The following is a 22,775-nucleotide window of genomic DNA, read 5'->3' as shown; positions in this document are numbered from 1 at the left end:
CAAGGTTTCTATGCTGATAAGTACAATCCGGAGAGAGATTTCAACGTTGCTCAGGCTTAAGTAATGATCCTTTCTCTTATTATTTCAAATAATTATGTATTATCTGAAGCTTCAAATGTTAACACTGTGCTTATTAATGTATTACAACTCCCACTAGCAGTGCTAAAAACTTCTTGACCATGACCTCTAACAGTTAAGTAGTCTGATAACAGAGATGATATTCTTCGGGTGCCAGACGTGAGATCAACCAGAGGCTCTGATAGTGGCATGTACATTACCGCATAATTACAAACTGAACTTTTTCAGGAATACTGTCTCACTGAGATTCATTTTATAGCTTAGGCCAGTTTGGGGAATATACCTGAAAACATTATGTGACTGTAAAGAACATACACCGAACTTCCACTGTTAAAATGCAGCACGTTCTTTGTATGTGGTGGTAAGATTTTACGTCTGGTGTAATAAAGTGTGACCTGTGAGATAAGGTTGGTAGTGAGTGTATAAAGTGGCAAAACCATGTTGACAGTAGTACAGTGTTGATAACATAATAGTCGGTTTGCTTTCACTTGACGCAACAGGACCATTCCCACTACTTGAATAATAAGTCCTGGTTACACTAAATGATATTTTAGGAGCCTTAGCTACGAAGTACGGTTTAGTTTCCTTGGTTACTAGCCAGTCTGAAAACACTTGTTCATTAACTGAGTTGAAGAGTGTTAAGGATATCAGTGAGGTTATAAATAAAGGCGGTATAGTGTTGCTGGTGGCAGACAGGTGTGGTGTATGCTGTATAGATTTGGTGCAAGTGTTCTGTGACCCATACCTCCACCCCGCACCACCATGCCACTGACCCGCTCCCGACCCGCCCTGGCCACACTCTGCCTGCTGTCCTGCCTGCTCGTGCTCTGCTGCCCACCTACAGAAGGGGATGCACTAGATGATGTCTACCAACAGTGGCTTCACTCAGGTAACTCGCTCTATAATTACACCCGCGCTCGAGAGGCGAGCGTAGGTGTTGTGTTTTGATCAATGTGTGTGTGTGTGTGTGTGTGTGTGTGTGTGTGTGTGTGTGTGTGTGTGTGTGTGTGTGTGTGTGTGTGTGTGTGTGTGTGTGTGTGTGTGTGTGTGTGCGTGCGTGCGTGCGTGCGTGCGTTTCAAAGTAACTCAAAGTTTTTTAATTAAACCTGGTAGAACGGTTGAAGAATAGCCAATAAGGAAGCCCATTGCTTTTAAGAACAGTAAGTTAGAGGTCAGGGTGATAGGACAAGGTCAACGTTTGACCTAGTAAACTCAATTCAAATTTTTTAAAATCCAATATAGATTAAACTTGGGGGAAAGGTTTAAGGAAAAGGCAAGAATTCGGTTAATCGGATTTGAGAACAATCAGTTAAAGTTCAAGGTCACATGACAAGTTCCGAGTTTGATGTGTATGTGCGTTTGTTCACAAAATAAAGTTTTGATCTGATTTTAACCAAACTTGGTGGCATTATTAAGAGTCACCCAAGAAGTAAATTTCTTGTTAAGAACAGTAGGTCAAAGACCATGGCTGGTTTAAGATTAGTGCCACAGGACAAGGTCAAACTGCGACCAAACTTTAAGGAAAAGTTCACCATAAAATAAGGAGAATCGATTTTGAGAACAATCCGTCAAAGATTAAGGTCACAGGGAAAGGTCAAAGGTCAAAGTCACTGAACAAACTCAGTTCAAGCAACTCTGATCCTATTTGAACCAAAGTTGGTGGAAAGGTGAAGGGTTAGATAAAAATGAAAGAATTCGATTTTGAGAGTAATCTGTCGAAGGTCATGGTCATAGGGTAAAATCATATATTCGGTCCTTAGATCATTGGTCGCATGGGTGTTGAAATCTCTGAGTATCTCTTCTTGTTACTTTCTGTTTTTCTACCCCCATCTTCACCACATACAATTAGATATCCGGTACCAGGTTTTCGTGTTGTCTGTGTAACAAACCGCCTCGAAAAGGCCATTACCTTTATTGCTGTTTATTTTTCTTTGTACTTCCTTGCGTCTCACTCTCTGAACCTCAGTTTCCTCATACATTAGTTCTTTCATGATCACGAGAAATCTAGTATTTCAGTTCAGCTTCTGGTAACACCAAATGATTTTATTCAGCTAAGAGTAAGTCTTATGAATGATAACACTAATACTTTTAACGATCAAATGACTTGGAATACTTTAGTAGTGTATCTGAGCTGAGAGTGAGTTATACGAGCCTGAGAATGTTAACACCATACACGTAGCTCACTCTGCCTCAGTTCCACTTTGTTTCTTCACACCGCAGTACGATGCTTATGTTTCACTATCTCACCCTCTGTTTCTCCACACACCGGCACCATCTGTTTCTTTACTTATTATTGCCATATTTCAGCTTCACCATCAGTTGCTCCACACTTGTTTGTGTTTCACTGTCTCAGCCCCTTATTCTGCAAACATGAATACTACGCCTGTGCTTCACCCTGTACTTCACCACTACCATGCCTGTGCTTCACCCTGTACTTCACCACTACCATGCCTGTGCTTCACCCTGTACTTCACCACTATCATGCCTGTGCTTCACCCTGTACTTCACCACTGCCATGCCTGTGCTTCACCCTGTACTTCACCACTACCATGCCTGTGCTTCACCCTGTACTTCACCACTACCATGCCTGTGCTTCACCCTGTACTTCACCACTACCATGCCTGTGCTTCACCCTGTACTTCACCACTACCATGCCTGTGCTTCACCTTGTACTTCACCACTACCATGCCTGTGCTTCACCCTGTACTTCACCACTACCATGCCTGTGCTTCACCCTGCACTTCACCACTACCATGCCTGTGCTTCACCCTGTACCTCACCATTACCATGCCTGTGCTTCACCCTGTACCTCACCATTACCATGCCTGTGCTTCACCCTGTACTTCACCACTACCATGCCTGTGCTTCACCCTGTACTTCACCACTACCATGCCTGTGCTTCACCCTATACTTCACCACTACCATGTCTGTGCTTCACCCTGTACTTCACCACTACCATGCCTGTGCTTCACCCTATACTTCACCACTACCATGCCTGTGCTTCACCCTGTACTTCACCACTATCATGCCTGTGCTTCACCCTGTACTTCACCACTACCATGCCTGTGCTTCACCCTGTACTTCACCACTACCAGACCTGTACTTCACCCTGTACTTCACCACTACCATGCCTGTGCTTCATCCTGTACTTCACCACTACCATGCCTGTGCTTCACCTTGTACTTCACCACTACCAGATCTGTTTCACCCTGCACTTCACCATTACCAGACCTGTGCTTCACCCTGTACTTCACCATTACCAGACCTGTGCTTCACCCTGTACTTCACCACTACCAGACCTGTGCTTCATCCTGTACTTCACCACTATCAGACCTGTGCTTCACCCTGTACTTCACCACTACCATGTCTGTGCTTCACCCTGTACTTCACCACTACCATGCCTGTGCTTCACCCTGTACTTCACCACTACCATGCCTGTGCTTCACCCTGTACTTCACCACTACCATGCTTGTGCTTCACTCTACACTTCACCATTACCATGCCTGTGCTTCACCTTGTACTTCACCACTACCAGATCTGTGTTTCACCCTGTACTTCACCACTACCAGACCTGTGCTTCATCCTGTACTTCACCACTACCATGCCTGTGCTTCACCCTGTACTTCACCACTACCAGATCTGTGCTTCACCCTGTACTTCACCACTACCAGACCTGTGCTTCACCCTGTACTTCACCACTACCAGACCTGTGCTTCATCCTGTACTTCACCACTATCAGACCTGTGCTTCACCTTGTACTTCACCACTACCAGACCTGTGCTTCACCCTGTACTTCACAGTTACCAGACCTGTGCTTCATCCTGTACTTCACCACTACCAGACCTGTGCTTCACCCTGTACTTCACCACTACCAGACCTGTGCTTCACCCTGTACTTCACCACTACCAGACCTGTACTTCACCATTACCATGCCTGTGCTTCACCCTGTACTTCATCACACACCAATGCCATGGCCTAGGTCACCGCATACCGTACAGCTGATATCTTAACCCTTTCCTCACCACCACGCCTCTGGTGTATTCCTGCAACCACCACCTAATTTTATGCACCCTTGGAGAGAGACGCAGTGGGTGAAGGAGAGACGTTTGAAAATGCCTCCAAATCTGAGTAAGCTGGACAGAAAGCAGCACGAATAAAACAAAGCTGGTGATTCATGCTGAAGAGGTTTATATCTTCAATCCCATGACGAGTGTTGTACGAAATGCATGGTACATTAGACGATTTTATGCGGTTTAGAAAATATCTCTTCTAGTAGGGTGTTTACTGCTGACCCTGACTCGAACAGTACGCGTACTGCCAAAGATGAATACAGAGCACTGGGAGTGACAAGAATACACGCAAATCGGACGTCGCTGGCTGAGAGAGAGAGAGAGAGAGAGAGAGAGACTGTTCTAGCCACAGTAATATGTTGTCATCCCACAGGAGACAAGAGCATGAGGGCCATGGGCGAGGAGGACCTACGGCGCAGACAAGGTGAGCTCTCTCTCTCTCTCTCTCTCTCTCTCTCATATCCATAAAACTGCCTTAAGCCTCACCCTCCTGCCTCCCTCTTTCTTAATTACCGAAACTCCTAGTAATGAAATGGGCCAAAAACAGTCATTCCAAATAAGAATCCCCTCATTTGACTTAACCCCTTTAACCCAAGTACGTCTTTCTTATTTTATTCTAGTTGGTGAATGACAATTTTATTTGGGTAAATGGAGGCTTTGTACAGGAGGGATCAGTGAAAGCTTTGTCTTCCCCCTTAGTTCGGGCAAGCACTGTCTTCTGCCCTAGCCTGACAACTCTCTCCTAAGCTAAAATGAAACATCTGGGGACAGCAAGAATAGAATAAAGAAGTACATTATGGTATTCAAAGGAGTAACTGAATGTGTAAGTGTGGGTGTCTTATACAGCCTAATCACTTCCCTCTGCTCACTGCCGTCCTCAGAGCTGGCGTCGAGCACCATCAACGTGGAGGTCTTGGTCGACAGCCTTACAGCTGAGATAAAGATCGACGGGCGACAGGTGAGCTCATCCCTACAAGCAATGTTTGTGTCATATAACTTAGCCTTTTGACTACCATAGTTCCTCTCAAATGAACAAAATCGTCTGGTGGCAGACCGGTTTATACAAGCCGTGCGCGTTCGAATCCATGAGTCTCCAGAAGGTTTTTCCATAATGTAAAAGTTGCCAAGGAAGTGGTGTGATCGCTTACGGTGTTAAGGGTGTCCAGTCTCGGCCCCTCCGAAATGGGTAATATGGACTGATTGTTAACGTCATCAGTTTCCATGATGTAAATGTGTTTTAATATTACTGGCCAGTTGGACCTGTAAGTATTACCCCAGTGAGGTGGAGAGGTCACTCCTAAGCAAAATATATCCATCGGAGATACATGCAATTCGGCCTGAGAAGGGTAACTTAGTGAATTTAAGATTTCTCTCTCTAGTATGAAAGAACAGTGGTGTTTACAAAACACTCTTGACTCTTAGATGGGAAACTCAGATAAAGGTACAAAGCATTATACATTACACATTCCATTTTTTCCACAAAAAATGGACTGCCCTTGGGGATGTAGGAACCCACGTATCCCTTTCGTGTCGACAGACGTAATTAAAAACGAGGGGACAGAGGCACTGGGGATCCTATTACCATTTTACAAAGTGCTTGGTAGGCTTTTTTCGTAGTACTGTATAGATCTTATCGGTCTTTTAAAATCTTTGGAAGAGACGAATCAGACAAGGTTCAAGAGGTTTGTTACTTGTAGCCTATACACTATTTCACATTTTCTGTTCTCATTTTCTTTCCCCTTTCTTGCACAACCAAAGTTTACAAAATGATTAAAGTTTGAATGGGTTTAAGTACTTAACGAAGACAAATCTGCAGACTTTATATACAGTATATAAATGTATATACAGTATACACACACACACACACACACACACACACACACACACACACATATATATATATATATATATACCCCTGGGGGTAGGGGGGTTTCAAGAATACTCCCCCAGTATCCCTGCTTGTCGTACGAGGCGACTAAAAGGGTTGGTGGTGGGTTAGTGCCCCACCCCGTAAAAAGAACTAACTAAAAAAGCAAATAAAGCGCCTCGGACCCGGACGGACCATACGTTGACGACTAAGGAACGGACAAAGGACATTCTGAGAGTAGGAACGTGGAATGTAAGAGGAGTGAATGATGAAGTGAAAGAGAGAGAGATTGTCCAGGTGCTTGAGGATGCAAAAGTGGATATATGTGGATTGACTGAAACTAAATGGAAAGGTGAAAGGATGAGAGAATGGGAATACAGTGTAGGTATATGTGCGGGAGTCAGTGAGAATGAGAGGGCAAGAGAGGGAGTATGTCTGATGATAAGCAAGAAGTGGAAGAAGAATATAAGAGAGTATGGAACAGTGGGTGCAAGGATTGTATGGGTGAGGATGAAAGTAGGTATACAAGCATGGGCGATTGTATGTGTGTATGCTCCAACAGAGGATCGAGTGGCAAGAGCGAAAGATGAGTTTTGGGCGAGAGTAGAAGCATGTATGGACAAGTTTGAGAGGAGCGAGAGAGTGCTGTTGATTGGAGACATGAATGGCAAAGTCGGGAATGTACGAGTGGATGGAGTGGTTGGTCAGTGGGGTGTGCCAGCGGAAGTAGATGGGAATGGTAGTGCTTTGGTGGACATCTGTGCTGGTAAGGGGTTGGCAATAGCCAACACCTACTTTCGTCATAAGATGATCCACCGGTATACATGGAGAGTAATGAGGAGGATGGATGGTGAACTTGTTGAACGAAAGGCAATGATAGACTACGTGTGTGTGGATGAGCGAATGAGAAGACAAGTGTTGGATGCAAGGGTGTGGAGAGGGTGGGGGAATGGAGTCTCGGACCATCACTTAGTGATGGCCAAGGTAGAGCTGCAAAGAAAGTGGTTGAGGAGGCGAAGGGGAAGACAGGAGGAAGCAGCTCCTGTGAGAAGAGTGGAGAAATTGCAAGATAGTGAGAAGAGGACAGAGTATAAGAGCATAGTGGAAGAAAGATTGGGAAGGTATGAGCTAGAGCAGATGGAAGGGGTGGAAGACGTATGTAAGATATTCACGGAAGAGATAAGCACAGCGTGTGAGGCGGTTTGTGGAGTGAGGAGGAGATGCAAGGGTGTGCAAGGGACAGCATGGTGGAATGATGAGGTGAAACGAGCTGTGGAACAAAAGAAGAAGGCATATGGTGAATGGTTGGCGAGTAGAGGTAGGGGAGAAGATGAGAGAGAGAAGAGAGAGGTATATGTGAGCAGGAGAAGGGAGGTTAAGAGACTGGTGAAGGAGAGTAAGAAGAAAGTGGATGAAGAGTTTGGGAGGAATCTGAGTATGAAATGGAGGGAGAGTAAGAAATTGTTTTGGAAGGAGGTAAAGAAAGTAAGGCAGTGTGAAAGGGGAAATAGTAGGGGAGTGAAAGATAGGAATAACAGATTGTTGGTGGAGAAGAGAGAGAAATTGAGGAGATAGAAGGAGCACTTTGAGGATTTGTTGAATGTAGAGAGTGAGAGCAGTGTGAGTATAAGTGGTTGGGGAATGGCTGGGAGAAGAAGAGATGAGAGGAGGGAGGAAGAGATCAGTAGGTCGGAAGTAGTGGAAGCGATGAAGAAGATTAAGCTGGGAAAGGCCCCAGGAATTGATGGAGTGTGTGGTGAAATGCTTAGGTATGGGGGTGAGATTGTTGTGGAGTGGATATGGAAGTTGTGTAGATTGGCTTGGGAAGAGGGAAGGGTTCCAGAGGACTGGAAATCAGGTATAATTGTTCCTCTGTACAAAGGAAAAGGGGAGAGAGAAGTATGTGGTAACCATAGGGGTATTTGCCTTCTTAGTGTGACTGGTAAAATATATGGTAGAATACTCATTGATAGGGTTAGGCATATGACAGAGGAGCTAGTTGGAGAAGAACAAGGGGGATTTAGGAAGAGAAAAGGGTGTGTAGATCAGATATTTGTTCTAAGATGTTTAGTGGAGAAGTATCTAGAGAAAGGAAGGAAAGTGTACGCTGCCTTCATGGACTTGGAGAAAGCTTATGACAGAATAGATAGGAAAGGTATGTGGAAGGTACTAAGAATATATGGAGTGGAGGGGAAATTGTTGAGTGCTGTGAAGAGTATGTACGAGGGAGCTAGGGCTACGGTGCGAGTGGATGGTGAGCTGAGTGAGTTCTTTGATCTCAATGTGGGACTGAAACAGGGGTGTGTAATGTCTCCATGGCTGTTTAATATATATATGGATGGGGTCGTAAAGGAGGTGCAAGGTAGGGCAGTGGATGTGGGGGTGGCCCTAATGAATGAGGGTGAGATTTGGAAGCTTCCGGTGTTACTGTTTGCTGATGATACAGTATTGTTGAGTGAAGATGAATGGGAGTTGCAAGGTTTGGTGAATGAATTTGGGACAGTGTGTAGGAGGAGGAAGCTGAAAGTTAATGTAAACAAAAGTAAAGTTATGGTGTTTGAGAGGAATGAAGTCACAGAGTGTGCAGTGAGGTTGGATGGTGAGGATATGGAGAATGTGAGTGCATTCAAGTACTTGGGTAGTGTGATGAGTAAGGATGGAACTTTGGGGGATGAAGTACGTGAAAGGGTACAGCAGGGAAGGAAGGTTGTTGGCACACTGAAAGCAGTGATGAGAAATAGGGAGGTGAGTATGGAAGTTAAGAAGTCACTGCATGATGGTATTGTGATCCCTACCCTGACGTATGGAAGCGAGGCGTGGACCTTGCAAGAGGGGAACAAGTCAAGAGTGAGAGCAGTGGAAATGAGTTACTTGAGAGGAGCATGTGGAGTGACATGGAGGGACAGGTTGACGAATGAAGAAGTGAAGGAACGTTGTGGGGTAGATGTGGATGTGGTTGAAAAGATTAGGAGAAATACACTGAGGTGGTTTGGACATGTGGAGAGGATGGAGAATGAAAGACTAACTAAGAGGGTGTATGTAGGTGAGGTGGAGGGAGGGAGAGGGAGGGGTAGACCGAGGATGAGGTGGAAGGATGGAGTTGAGAGGTATATGAGGGAGGGGGGGGTGAGTTGGGGGGAGGGGAGTCAAATGGTGGGTGACAGAGTGACTTGGAGGCGTTTTGTCTGCGGCCACCCTTTGCGGGATTAGGGCGTCGGGCTATAGATAGATAGATAGATATTATGAGAGTATGAGGTGAGTGAAGTTCCCCTGACACCCCTTGTCCTTATTTTAAGATACATCCTTGAAATTTTGCAAACGGTTTACATGCTGGAGAGGGGGTGAGGGGCTCAAGGAATCCGGTACGGAGATGAGTTGTTGCAGGTGGGTTTATTAGACCTGCTGTATAAACGCTACATAATTAATGTCTTTAACTTTGCTAAGCTGAACACTGCACTCAGAGCTTGTTATTAATGTGTTGTGCTGTGGTGCAGGTGGTGCATCAACACAACGTGACGGTACAGATTGGTCCTCACGAATTCACCTCAGGTCACCGCGGCGTGCACATAGTGACGGCACACCCCGGCAGCGGCGCCACCACCCTGGTTACGTACTACCGTACCTGGCAGCCCCGCGCCGCAAAGGGACTCGTGCACACCCTTACATCATTACAGCCAGGATCACTGCTTGTCCTTGCTGCCCCTGTGAGATGCTATGTATTTTATTTAACGTGGTATAGCCTCCTTTACAGTCAAATTCCACGTGGGTTGCTGCCACTGTACGCATATCTTAATTTGTAATATAAAGTTGTATTAAATAATAAAGAGGTACTAGGTAGGGTAGTGGATGCTGGAGTGTCTCTAGTGAGAGAGGGTAGGACTTTGAACCTTACCGTACTGTACTATTGTAAGCTGACACTGCTGTACTGTTGTGTGGAGATGCATATGAGCAGCAAGGCTTGGTGAATGAGTCTGGGAGGGTATGATGGAAACGAATTCTAAAAATGAACGTAGATAAGAGTAAAGCTATGATCTTCGAGAAGAATCAAATAACAGAATCTACGGTTAGACTGAATAGTGAGGAAATGGAAAATGTGAGTGCATTCAAGTACTTGGGTGGTGTGATGAGTAAGGATGGAAATTTAGAGGAAGAAGTGCTTGGAGCGGTACAGCAGGGTTGGAAGGTTACTGGTTCACGGAAAACGGTGACTAGGATTAGGGAAGTGAACATGGAAGTAAAATACTTGTTGCTTGACAGTACTGTTATCCTCACTTTAACATGTGAAACTTTGAAGCCTGGACCTTGCTGGAAGGCCACAAGTCACGACTGGGAGCAGTGGAACTGAAATATTTGAGAGGAGCATGTACAGGTATATGGAGAGACAGACAAATGAGGACATAAAGGTGCGTTGTGACACTGATATGAATGTGAATGATGGTGTTAAAAAAAAAAAAAATGATGTGGTTTGACCATAATATGGAGAGGATGAATAATGAGAGACTGACTAAGAAAGTATGTGAATGAGGTGGAGGAGGAGAAGGGGAGGGGGAGACCAAGGATGAGCTGGAAGGATGGAATAGAGAGATTATGAGATAGGGATGTGTGAGTTGGGGGGAGGGCAGCCGAACGACAGAGGACAGAGCTTAATGCAAGCGATTTGTTTCTGGCCACCCCTTAAGGCATTGATGCGTCTGACAACAGATATATTAAATAACTGCTACAGCCTCAGAAGGTACACATACTGAAGTGACTCTCTCTCTCTCTCTTTCTCTCTCCACAGTTGCTGACGGTACGTCGGTATTTATCATTGCTGTGTGGAGTAGACCACTCATGTGTGTGTGTGTGTGTGTGTGTGTGTGTGTGTGTGTGTGTGTGTGTGTGTGTGTGTGTGTGTGTGTATTGAGAGGGGAATTGTGTGACAGGGTTATATTTAATTTATTCGTGAATATACTTTTGTGATCTAAGGGGGGGGGGTAGAATGCTTAGTGTAGTGACAGCTTTGTATAATTTCGATTCTCAAGAGGTGATTGCAGGATTTTAGATCATATATATACTGCCACCAGGGGAAGTAGGTTGGTCTCTTATTTTAAAATGCAGTGGCCAACGCTTGGTTGGTCTGGGGTGCCTAGACCTCGAAAAAGGTAAAATGGACTGGCTGTTACATTCTTCACAAAGAAACCATCCTCCCCCCCCCCCTCTGTCCAATGTCTTCTGTATTCAACCAGAAAGTATTCAAGTATCCAAGACCTTCAATCTCTGGATCGTCCAATGGGCAGGGTGGGTTATTTTGCAGGGTGACTGGCGACTGTTTTTGGACGAACGCACAAGTGAATTCCTATCGGTGTACCTGCGTGGGTGGTGGGTGGATGTGGTATGCCTGGGTGAGATGTGGGCGGCTGTAGCCACGGTGGGCGGGCGGCTGTGGGCGGAGGCGGCTGTCACCAGGAATTATAAATCTTCTGCTGCATCGCCGCTCAGGCTGACTGCTGACGTGCCGCGCAGACCACAAGGTTACAATTAAAATGCGACTTAACATCTATACATTATTTCTCTCCTACATTTAATGCTGCTTCATATGACCCTATGTTCTTAAAGGAAATGTAAACTCCTTGGTACTGGTGGTTACGGTTTTGTTTCAGTTTTAACATTTTAGGGTTCTTTGTTCACCCAAGGGTTTAATTTTGACTAACGTCAGGCGAATAAAGGAGACGCCTTGTACCCACAAATCAGTTTTTAATTTTGAAGGCTGCTATATAGTGTACAAATAATCAAACCCATGCCAGTATTACTGTAGTGCTAAATATACCGTTATGCCCTGAGACCGTCTGTGATGCTATGTTCTTAGCTAACAAATGACCCCGAGACATGCTTACACGATATCCTTTGAGGAAAGCTTGCCTTCAGATGAGGTATTACTGAGGATGTCTTTTAGAGGTGAACAGTAGCTTATTGCATAGCGCTGCTGACGGTAGGTTAGAGTATTCGAGGATAAAATTAGGCTATGGAACTGGAAAAAACTTCCCTCAAAAATAAGACAGAAAACAAAGGCTCATTTAACTATATGGTATGTTGAGTGTACTGTATATATGGCAGGGGCGCCTCGGGAGTGTGAGTGGGGCAATGAGCCAGAGCAACGGGCACGAGCAGAGTTCTGCCAGACGTACGAGGGTTATGGCGACTGGTGCAACTGTCATCGTCCCCTCACACTCTCACCACACAACGCGGTGAGCCACTCCCTCTTGTTGTCAAACCTATCCCACCATCACAGTTATTGAGTTTAATAATTATTGATGTCAAGAACTAGTATCATCTCAGCTTACCTGATTAAATGAGAACGTTCAGAATTTATATTTTAAAAATAGCCTATCTATATGGATTAGTGGGTCTGTTGTTTTTTATGCACTCAGCAACCCTCTTCAGTTACTGGAATGGAAAGCATAATGTGGAAAGTGACTGTCATATATCAAATCACTGTATACTAACTGCACCCCTTCTTTCATCAGCCGAGCCTAGTGATGAAGGAGCAGATCCCCATCGTTATTGTCACCTCCCGCCGCCAGTACAAGGTGCTCAGGTCGGTGCACACGTCATAACTTGCTACAACTGTCCTAGCTGCTGTCCCCAGCAAAAGTATTCAACTGTTAAAGTTCCTGTTTTCCTGTCCATGGAATCACACAATTATCTCATGAATTCACAACATCCGACACTGATAGCTCATTTGCTTGGCATTAAGCAGACTAATCGTTGCTCAGAGTGAAAAGGAGAGGCGGCAGTATTGCTGTGGCCCATGGTACTGTACACTCATGGCGCGGAACATCATCTCTCGACATTCATTCACACTTGCTATTGATTACACATGAGTTTGTTTTTATTATCAGCAGCATTTTGTTGTCACCTGAGATTACTTCAGTTTTTCAGTAGGATGGATACAGACGATTCTCTTCATCTTAGGAGAGATCCCTGTGATTAAAGGAGTTACAAAACTGTAGCTCCCACGAGCCTTACTGAATAATAGTATTGTCGTTGATGATTGCGCTTACAGACGTATTAAATTTCTTCTTGTAATTATTATGGCATTATATGTATATAGTCATGCAGATATGTGTGTATGTATGTGTGTGTGTATGTATGAATGTAAAGTAGGTATGTACTGTAATGGTCGGCATGTACACGCCAGACCTAAGGGCAGGATTGAGGGTAAGGAAAAAATGAGGTAGGTCAGTTTTGAGAACAATCTGGCAAAGGTCAGTGTGTGTGTGTGTGTGTGTGTGTGTGTGTGTGTGTGTGTGTGTGTGTGTGTGTGTGTGTGTCTTAAAATAACTCAAACAGTTTTGATCCCATTTTAACCAAACTTGGTGGAAGTATTTAGGATCAGGCAAGGAGTAAACTAATTCATTCTGAGGACAATAGATCAAAGGTGAAGGTCACAGGACAAAGTTAAATGTTGTTTTATCCTATTTAGACCAAGCTTGTAGGATGATTGAGGGTAAGGTAAGAATATAACGATGTAATTTTTTAAGAATCAGTCAAAGATCATGTCCACAGGGAAAGGTCAAAAGCCAATGTCACAGGACAATGTCAACTTAAAGCAGTTTTTACATGATCTGAGTCAAGCTTAGTGGAAGGGTTAAGGATTAAACAAGAACGTAGGGGTTCAATATTCAGAACAAGAAGTCAAAGGTCAAGGTCACACGGAAAGGTGAAAGTTCGACCCGTGTGTTTGTGTGATTTTTTTTTTTTTTTTTTTTTAATAATCTGATTTGGATCAAACTTTGCAGATAAGTTGAGGATCACCCAAGAGATAACCTATTCAAAGGTCAAGGTCACATGAAAAGACGAACTTAAAATGTTTTCATCTGATGTATAATGAACTTTGTAAAAAAAAAAAAAAAGGAAGGATAAAGAGATTCGATTTTAAGAACAATCTGCAAAGGCGAAAGACACGGGGAAAGGTCAAAATTCAGGGTCACTGGGGAAAGTCAACTCAAACTGTTTTGATCTTATTTGAACCAAACTTGGTGAAAGGGCTTAAGGAAGAATGAAGTGATTCGAATTGGAGAGTAATGTCGAAGATCAAGGTCACAGGGCATAGTCAAATATTCTGCTCTTAGACCAGTTGGTCGTGGGTGCTGCACTCTTGGAACGCTCCTTTTAGGTATGTGACTGGGACATTAATTTGGCATGCAGGCTGGTGACGCATTATTATCCTCTGTTCTTACTGTCTCCAAACGATTTTGTTCACCTTAAGGTATACTTTTCTTACAGTCTTCATTATTCAATTCACTTTAGCGTGTTTGTTCAAACCTGACAAATATGCCTACCTCTTTCAGCTCAGCTGATGAGCAAGTGTTGATAGACTGAGTCGATTTGACTATAATAGTTTGTCACATAACGAAGGCTCATGAAGTTAAATGTAATCAAGACTTGTATTGAAATTGTGCAGGCGGCTCAGGTTCGTCAGGTAAAAACAACCCAACTGTGACAGAAGTCCTTCCTACTCTGAATAGGTTTCTGGACGCAGAAAAACTAAATGAGAAGTACGTCATCTGTCTGAGGTGATTATCCTCCTCAGCCTGGCGATTTTGTACTTATTCTTGTTTCTATTTGATGATTTTATGCAGCTTAGGAGAACGTCTAAGTAGTGGAGAGATTAATAAAATAGATGTATTTAAGCCATCCACTTCAAAAGGTGTCTTTTGAACTGAAACCGTCTGTTCTGGACAGTATAAAAAAAAAAAAAAAAAACGGACGGAAGACGTTAACCCCTCCAATTCGGTGACAGTGCTTACTGATTTATTCTTGTAACTTCCAGACTAGGTGAGTTAAATACAGCTTTCATCAACCCCTTCACTACCTAAGGCCTCTCCTAAGCTGAATAATACTGTGTAGAGGTGGCGTGAACAAGGTAAGAAGTATGTGCTCAGGCTGAAGGCTTACTGTATGTGTGTGCAGGCTGTTGCGTCAGCTGTGGTCTCAGGCTGGCGGCGGCAACACGCCGGTGCTGTTGTCGGTGGATGGGTTCCAGCAGGAGGCGGCCGACTTCGCTCACCTGGTGGGGCTGCCCGCTGTCTTCCACCATAACCCCGCACCGCCAGGCTACAACGTCAGGATAAACGAACACATCAAGTTCTCCATCTTCCACGCCTTTAACACATTCCCGCACGCAGACAAGATTATTGTTCTCGAGGACGACCTTATCCTCTCGCCAGACTTCATCAGGTCAGCCTTCATTAAACCCCCTCATACCACGCTTGTCCCCTGGACATTTGACAATTTTTTTTTTTTTTTCAGTCTGATAAATGGAACATTTTACGTAAAAAAAAAAAAAAAAAAAAAACTATGATTCTGTTTTGTCCCTCCGACCGTCAGTCACGCTAAAAGAAAAAACGCCACTGATTCAAAGATAATATTAAGCTTAAATTCATATAACATGCAAATATAACTTGAACAATGAAAAAAACAGTCCATTCCTATTGAATATTAAATGATGTACTATTACTGGTAATTACGAAGAGGAGTCTGTATTACATGGAAGTGTACCATCAGAACACACACACACACACACACACACACACACACACACACACACACACACAAGTTGTCTCAGGTGTAGTTGATATTACCTTGTAGTCAACTGAATGACTGGAGACGAACTCTGAAACATGGAAATGAATGAAAGCCAGTCAGGTAAAAAAAAGAAAAAAAAAAAAATGGAAATCCAAAGCGGATATTTACCACAAGTACGCTCCTAAATCTCTAATATGTCTTGTCACTGACGTGTGTTCTATTTGTGACTTGGTTTCTGTTTTCATTTATTTCCATCATTCCAATGTGTTATAGTTTTTGTTTTGGTCGTCGTCTTCTTGTCACTTCCTTTGTTTCTGCATCATACCTCACCCCGTGGTGGTAGGTGGTGGCGATCATTATCCACTCACCTGATATACTGCTGCTAACTTCTTCCTTCATCTTTATCAGTTTTTTCTGTGTCTGTCCTCCTGTCATCCTATTTCTCCCATCCTTCCTCACTTTTTCTTACTACCCTATTCACTTCAGGTGACGCTATACTTAGTGACAAACCTAATGGGGGGTTCCCTGCAACCCAGGAAATCATTACAACGCTTGGTGGTAACCATACTGTATAACCAAATAACGAGGGCGATGTGGAACTTACTATGATACCCCTGTTAACTGGGTAGAGACGCAATTGTAGTATCCATCCTAAACCAAAACTTCATACTCTTCCCCTCGCCTCGCTGTGGCAAGGCGTTGTCTACCTCAAGCGAACATCAGTTTGCTGCACGGGACAGCCCTGCAGGGTCGGTTGTTTACATGCGGTAGATGGGTCTGCTCTGCCAGACAAACCGGGATTAATCAACAACCTCATTCCTTTCCTGGGAAAGGGAAAAGGTCAGCATAATGATGACGGTCATAGTTCCTGCTTACATTTATTTCCACCATCAGTGTACTGTGTTTTATTTTATTGACTGGTCTTGGTCCTGATTTCCCTTCGGTTGTTTTTGGAATCTTAAGAAGGAAGAAAGGTCAGGGTGATGATGATAATGATGATGATGATGATTTCAGCTACTTCCACCATGACTGTAATGTGTTGTTATGTTTCTTGCTTCCTGTCTGCCATTAATTCCACCAGATAGCCCTCCTGCTTGACGCTGGCAAGAGTATACTGTGCGATGATGATGATGATGATAGTTTGTCTTTCCAGTTACTTCCACCAGACAGCGCCCCTGCTTGACGCTGACGATAGCATCTTCTGTGTGAACGCGTTCAACTACAACAGCTTCCGTCCATCAGCAGTGGACGCGACACGCCTGTACCGCGAGGGTGTGCTGCCCGCGTATGGGTGGATGGTCACACGACGATGGGCTACACAAGTATTACCACAGTGGCCTAAGAGAAGTCATGTTAGTAATTTGTTTTGATTTTTACTGAACACTATTTTTCAGCCTATGACTGTGGTGTACGCGAAGTTACCTTAGTTATGTTATCTACTATCGATTTCTTTTTTTACCTGCCACTGCGACCGAAGAGGAATCATGGTGCAGGTAGTCGTTCTTTTTGTATTTCTTGCTAGCAGTAGATGATACGTATTTAGCGTTAGGGAGAGGTTTCAAGTCCTACCACCGTGACATAAGAGGAGTCATATAAGTAATTTTCACGTCTTCTTCAGTATATCGCAGTTAACGCCAGAATGTTCAATTCAGCTGTGAGATCCACTGGCGCCTGAGTAATCTGAGGGTCAGAGAAGTAAAGTTAGTTGTAGTCTTTAACTGTTACCCATTGACGACTTTTTTTTTTCTCTCTCAGGCGACACAACTGATGTAGTTAGGGAAGGCTTTGTACACAGTCTCTACAGTTATTTTCTGTACTATTGTTATCTACTGACCACTGTTTTTATCTTTTTAAGGGCGATGTCTTCAAATCTTAGCACTTACGACACAAGAGAAGGCATGTCAGTCACGTTCACCAAATTAACCCCAACAACCCTGGGACGTCAGCTTGGTATCATTCTTGCTATATCCAGTGTAGACCTGCCTTTGTTCACCAGCAGCCCTTCACCACACCTCACCTCACACTAGATTACTCTGTCTTCACCAACTTCAAAGGCAACACATAGGAAACAACTTCCAAACTCACGGCCAAAAAATATTTCTGTTCAATCTCTGTTCTTTCTTCTATTGCTCCATCCTTTACTGCCCGATGAGAAACGTAGGAGTGTAGGGCTTGACTACTCAGTTTAGACATTTAAGGCAACTGACCAGTCGCTTCTTCCTGAGTTGTATTACGTGACCGATAAACCTTATCCATTCCTTTATGGGCCACATCCTACTGGAGCACCTTAACCCACCAGACCAGCAGGCGTCCTCATGCAGTAATGAGTAGCATGGGAGATGTGTCAGATGTATGTGTGGATGGCTGGGAGTGTAAGTGCTGGGTGTACAATCTATGGTGTATGACAGACGCATGTGCAAAATTATGAGTAGGTTACTGTGCTGTAGGTCATTGTACAAAAAGGTAGCCTATACAGTGGGTGAGAATGGAAGGTAGGATGACCGATATGTGAGTATACAGAATACACTGCAGGGTAAATATGAAGTGGATTTAGCATACATGTGAACTGGGTATATACGAAGTGAACTGGATATTTAAATAAACTGAGTATACATGATATGAAGCTGGTATACAAGTGTTGAAGGTACACAGGAGGTGGACTGGGACTGGTACCTGCGGGCCATGGTACAGCCAGGTCGGGACATCATAACCCCTGAGGTGCCCCGTACCATGCATGACGGCAGCGGGGGCGTGCATGTCACCGGATGGGAGCAGGGGGGATACTTCGACAGGCGACCTCTCAACCAGCTCACCCACGTCACCCTCAATATATCATAGTAAGAAGCGAGGACTTGTTGTGGTTGTGGTTGTGGTTGTTGTTGTTGTGATGGTGGCAGCAGGGCGGGTACTTGGACAGGGTCCCTCTCAACCAACGCATACACATCACCCTCAACACACTATAAATAACTTAATGGGTGGTAATTGTGGCTGAGGCAGTGAGGTGTCGGTTATGGCAATGTCTTGGGTTGTATTCTCATGAGATTAAGAGTTGCACGTCTTCCGTAGTAATTTATATTTTAGACTGATTTAGATCTAATCTACATAAATAATATAAAATTCAAAAAATATCATCATCATCACCATTATCATCATCATCACCATTATCATCCCAATCACTTTTCCCACCTATGGATGTGGTGAGGTAGGATTCAGAAAGCAAGACAGAACCTAATAGTGGGAAAACTAACAAAACTCTGACCAACCAAATGGACCACACTCTCATTCACACGCTATTCAAGTCCTCGAAATCCTGACTTCATCCCACCGCCATAAACGTCCTCTTACCTACCTATCAGCCAAATATAATCCGAAAACACAGAGGTACCAAATCCTTGTCATTACTCCTCCGTACAAAACTCTTCCAACCATTTCGATTCAGTGACCGTTCCCTAGCCTCATCAGGTTCCACACTTCGCTTTCTCGCACATCATTTATCATATCTATTGTCCTACCACACCTCTTCCCATGTTCAGTCTCTTTCAGATTCAATCGTTTCACAACTTTATTCACACCCTTTCTCTGCACATGGCCATATCATTTAAGTACCGGTACACTCTCTTCCACTCTTGGTGTCCACAGATTTCTTTACTCACACCTATCATGAATCACATTATATATCTTATCCTATTCATTCTTCTCACTCCATACACATTCCTCAGAAATCCCATTTCCGCTGCTCGTATTTTTGAACTTTTATTTTCATGCCACACCAGTCTTACATCCAATGTTAATTTTTTCATTCATTCATTGCCAGACGCCATGTATCCCAAACGGGGTGGCAAAGGGCTTAGAGTTAATTGTTTTACAGGGAGGGGCACTAATCCTTCACCAACCCCACTTGACACGTAGGGAGAACGTTATGCCAACAGCATCTGGTGTTCCCAGGCGGTCACCCATCCAAGTACTAACCAGACCCAACGTTGCTTCATATGGGAAAAATATCAGTCTGCACTCATCCTCCATGTCACCCTTTTGATCCTCGATTTCCTACTTTAAGTGCTGAAGGTGAAACACAGTGTATTAGCAATACATTATACAGATACAGTACTGTATGTTATACATCTACTCACCAGTGAAAGATGCCAAATGCTTTACACTGTTAATGCAGGCACTAAAATTCCTTCATGCAAACTTCTAGCAGCAGCCACACCCAGACTTTTTTTTTTTTTCGTATCAAGGCCTTCATAGCACCAACCATTTTCCTTCCCTTTGCTACTCTACTTTCTACTTCTTTTGCACATTTGTCTCTCTGTCGTTGTATACTTGAACAGAACATAAGCTCCCTCACCAATTCGAATCTCGCTCCATTCACCATCACATCACACTGTCTCCTCAACATTCAACACTTTGTTCTTACCCACATTTAACTTTCAAAGCCCGACGCTCACAGACATCCACAAATACTGCATCAATAAGCCAAGCCCAAGCATGCATCAGATTTGAGATACTCCACCCTTCAGCATTCATTACCAGTCAGTAAGGAAGGGATTCTAGGCGCCTCCCAGGCCCACGTAATACAGCCCCAGCCCCTGAATTTTAAGTCAAGTTCTGAGAAATTAATAGCCGAACGCTTGATTCTGATAGAGATGAAGGTGCATGCATTCCCTCCCCCCTGCCCCATTCCCGACGTTCACTTATGGAATAGTTGTCAGCATTATGTACACCTGGACCTAGTTAGCCTGCATACCATAGTGAAGTGGTCAATCAGCGACAATGTACGATACATATAGAAACCAAACATACTCTAATTTCATCATGAGCTATGGAATGACCGTCAGAAGGCGGAGGGTTGCCGACATCTCGCCATTTTCATTTTAGGACTACAGGTGTCAGACTTCCTCCCATCTTAATCTCATCCACTGAGTATGACTGACGATTTTATATAACGGAGAAGAGACCCCCTCACACTGAATAGATTAACTGATTGAAAGGACAGCTGTTGATGACCTTATAAGCAGTGCTGATCAACCCTATAGGAACGTGGCAGGCTGCAGCACTATTTGATTATAAATATATTGTCGTTAAACTGGTATTAGCTCTCTTTTTCTTTTTCTTTTTTTTTCTCTCTCTCTAGCCTAACCTCTGAGGCCTACGAGTCGTTCTTGCAGCACGAGCTCCGTACAGCCACCTTACTCCTGATCCGCGAGCACCCCTGCACCAAGGAGTACATACCCAAGTACAAGGTGGGTCCAGTAATTATACCCATTATCGTTATCACCACCGTCATCACCATCATCATGGACTGGTGGGAGGGGGAGAGCCTACTGTATTATCCTATCATATTCTAGTAGTTTACTGCAGTTACTCATATAGGAGCTGCCTAGCATGTGCCAACTGGTCTACTGTAGTAATCCTCTCTTCTTATGTTCTTATCATTATTATTATCATCATCATCCATATTTTCGCACTGTGTGGGTGTTGACATTATCATATTACCACACACTTTTTTCATACTGCGAGTAACTTGGTGCTGGGACTGTACCACCAGTCGAACAGGGCGGTACTCCCAAGGTGGATGGGATGCTGATGATAGAGGGAGCTGGAGCTCTCGTTTTATCAGCCTTCGGAACCAGCTTCTAACCATCTGAGTTTGCTGATATTTTTCAGTGTTTCAGTAACATAGAGGGTATGCCAGCATACTTTTCTATACAATTTCCTCTAACTGCCAACACCAAACTACGTGCACATTACACGCCACGTTTCCTATTCCAAAAATCAGCAAAAAAGGCATCTTAACACCTACAGTAGCCTCGGAGTCACCCCGGGGGCGGGTCTTAAGCCCCCACCATCAGTCCTTTTCCCGGTGATGGCAAGTCAGATGCATGGAGCCACTGTATGACTCACTCCTTGTTCATTTCTGCAACATTCGTGGCGTTACCTCTAATTTTCTTTCCGTCAAACACCACCTCTCTTCCTCTAAATCTCACTTTCTCTTCCTCACTGAGACTCAGCTGTCTGAGACAACTGATAACAAACCTTTCTCTGTTTCCTTCTACTTTCTCTATACTCACTTCAAAGCCAAAAGTGGCTGTTGTGTCTACGTATGCAACAACATATCTTGCTCTTGTGTTCCTGAACTTGAATCTTCTGAACTCTTTACTGCCTGGCTTCGACTATGCTGTCATTCTCTGACTAAATATATCACTGTTCTGTACTCATCCCCTAATTTTACTGACAATGAAAAATTCCTTGACCATCTTACTTCTAAGATGGAACACATCGTATCTATTTCTCCATTCTCTGAAATCTCCATTCTAGTTGATTTCAATGTTCACCACCACCTTTGGCTCTCCTCTCTTTTCAGTGATCCACCTCATGAACGAGACTACATATTTTCTACAGCATCGTATTTGTATCCCTGACTGCCTTGAAGAGTGTTCCAACATGCTTGATCTCCTCCTTACAACTAATCCTTCAACTTACCTTGTTAATCTTTTCTCTCTGTTGGGCAACCACAACTGTATCACCTTAACCTGTCCTATTGGTTCAGTAAGGCCAGTGAACCCTGCAGAGAAGTGGCGGCTGTGACATTTTGGAGCTGCTGAGAGGGATGCCCTTAGGCAGTACTTTGATTTTCCCTGTAATGATTATTGTTTCCATGGCTGAGAGCCATCTGAATGTGCCTCACAGTGTATGAAGGTTATTCTCTCGGGCATGGACGCATGCATTCCTTTCTCTTACCCTGTGACTAACGCAAAAGCTTAGTTTGATCACACTTGTTCTAATGCTGCCCACTACAAGGAGAAAGCCTACAAAAGGTACTGGAACCAACCCACCCCTGAATCTCATCTCTTTTATGTCTGCCTGAAAACTGCACCGAGTTCATTCTTTGCTCTGCTAAGAATAATTTCAATCATACTAAATGCTCTGAACTCTCTGACTCAAATTCTTCCTGCTTCTTCTGGCACCTTGCCAAAAACCTCTCTGACAACTTTACTCGTACTTCATCATCCATCTCTCCTCATTCCTCTCTGATGGCTCTGTACCTGTTTCTTCTACTGAAAAAGCAGAACCCTTTGCTCAGACTTTCTTCTCCAATTCCACCTTAGATGATTCCTGTGCTGTTCCTCCGTCACTCCCTCCCCCTCTGACTTCCTCATGACTGATGTTAATTTTTTTCTTTTTTCAGCTGA

General features: G+C 43.9%; 1 protein-coding gene across 1 annotated transcript in view; it reads left to right on the top strand.

The window, feature by feature from the left end:
- Window positions 1-840: 840 nt before the first annotated feature.
- LOC145393968 (protein O-linked-mannose beta-1,2-N-acetylglucosaminyltransferase 1-like) overlaps window positions 841-22,775 on the top strand; it is a 29,171-nt gene continuing 7,236 nt past the window's right edge. The window contains exons 1-11 of the mRNA XM_080267945.1: window positions 841-967; window positions 4,522-4,572; window positions 5,030-5,106; window positions 9,510-9,719; window positions 11,309-11,525; window positions 12,109-12,239; window positions 12,519-12,589; window positions 14,968-15,234; window positions 16,736-16,934; window positions 18,235-18,419; window positions 20,717-20,825. Of these exons, the coding sequence (XP_080124071.1) occupies window positions 841-967; window positions 4,522-4,572; window positions 5,030-5,106; window positions 9,510-9,719; window positions 11,309-11,525; window positions 12,109-12,239; window positions 12,519-12,589; window positions 14,968-15,234; window positions 16,736-16,934; window positions 18,235-18,419; window positions 20,717-20,825 (1,644 nt within the window). The remainder of the gene's footprint in view (window positions 968-4,521; window positions 4,573-5,029; window positions 5,107-9,509; window positions 9,720-11,308; window positions 11,526-12,108; window positions 12,240-12,518; window positions 12,590-14,967; window positions 15,235-16,735; window positions 16,935-18,234; window positions 18,420-20,716; window positions 20,826-22,775) is intronic.

Source organism: Coenobita brevimanus, chromosome 26 (genome assembly GCF_032717465.1).
Source record: "Coenobita brevimanus isolate Jiangsu-jjx chromosome 26, ASM3271746v2, whole genome shotgun sequence".
NCBI classification, from domain to species: Eukaryota; Metazoa; Arthropoda; class Malacostraca; order Decapoda; family Coenobitidae; genus Coenobita; species Coenobita brevimanus.
This window is presented reverse-complemented; position numbering and strand designations above follow the sequence as displayed.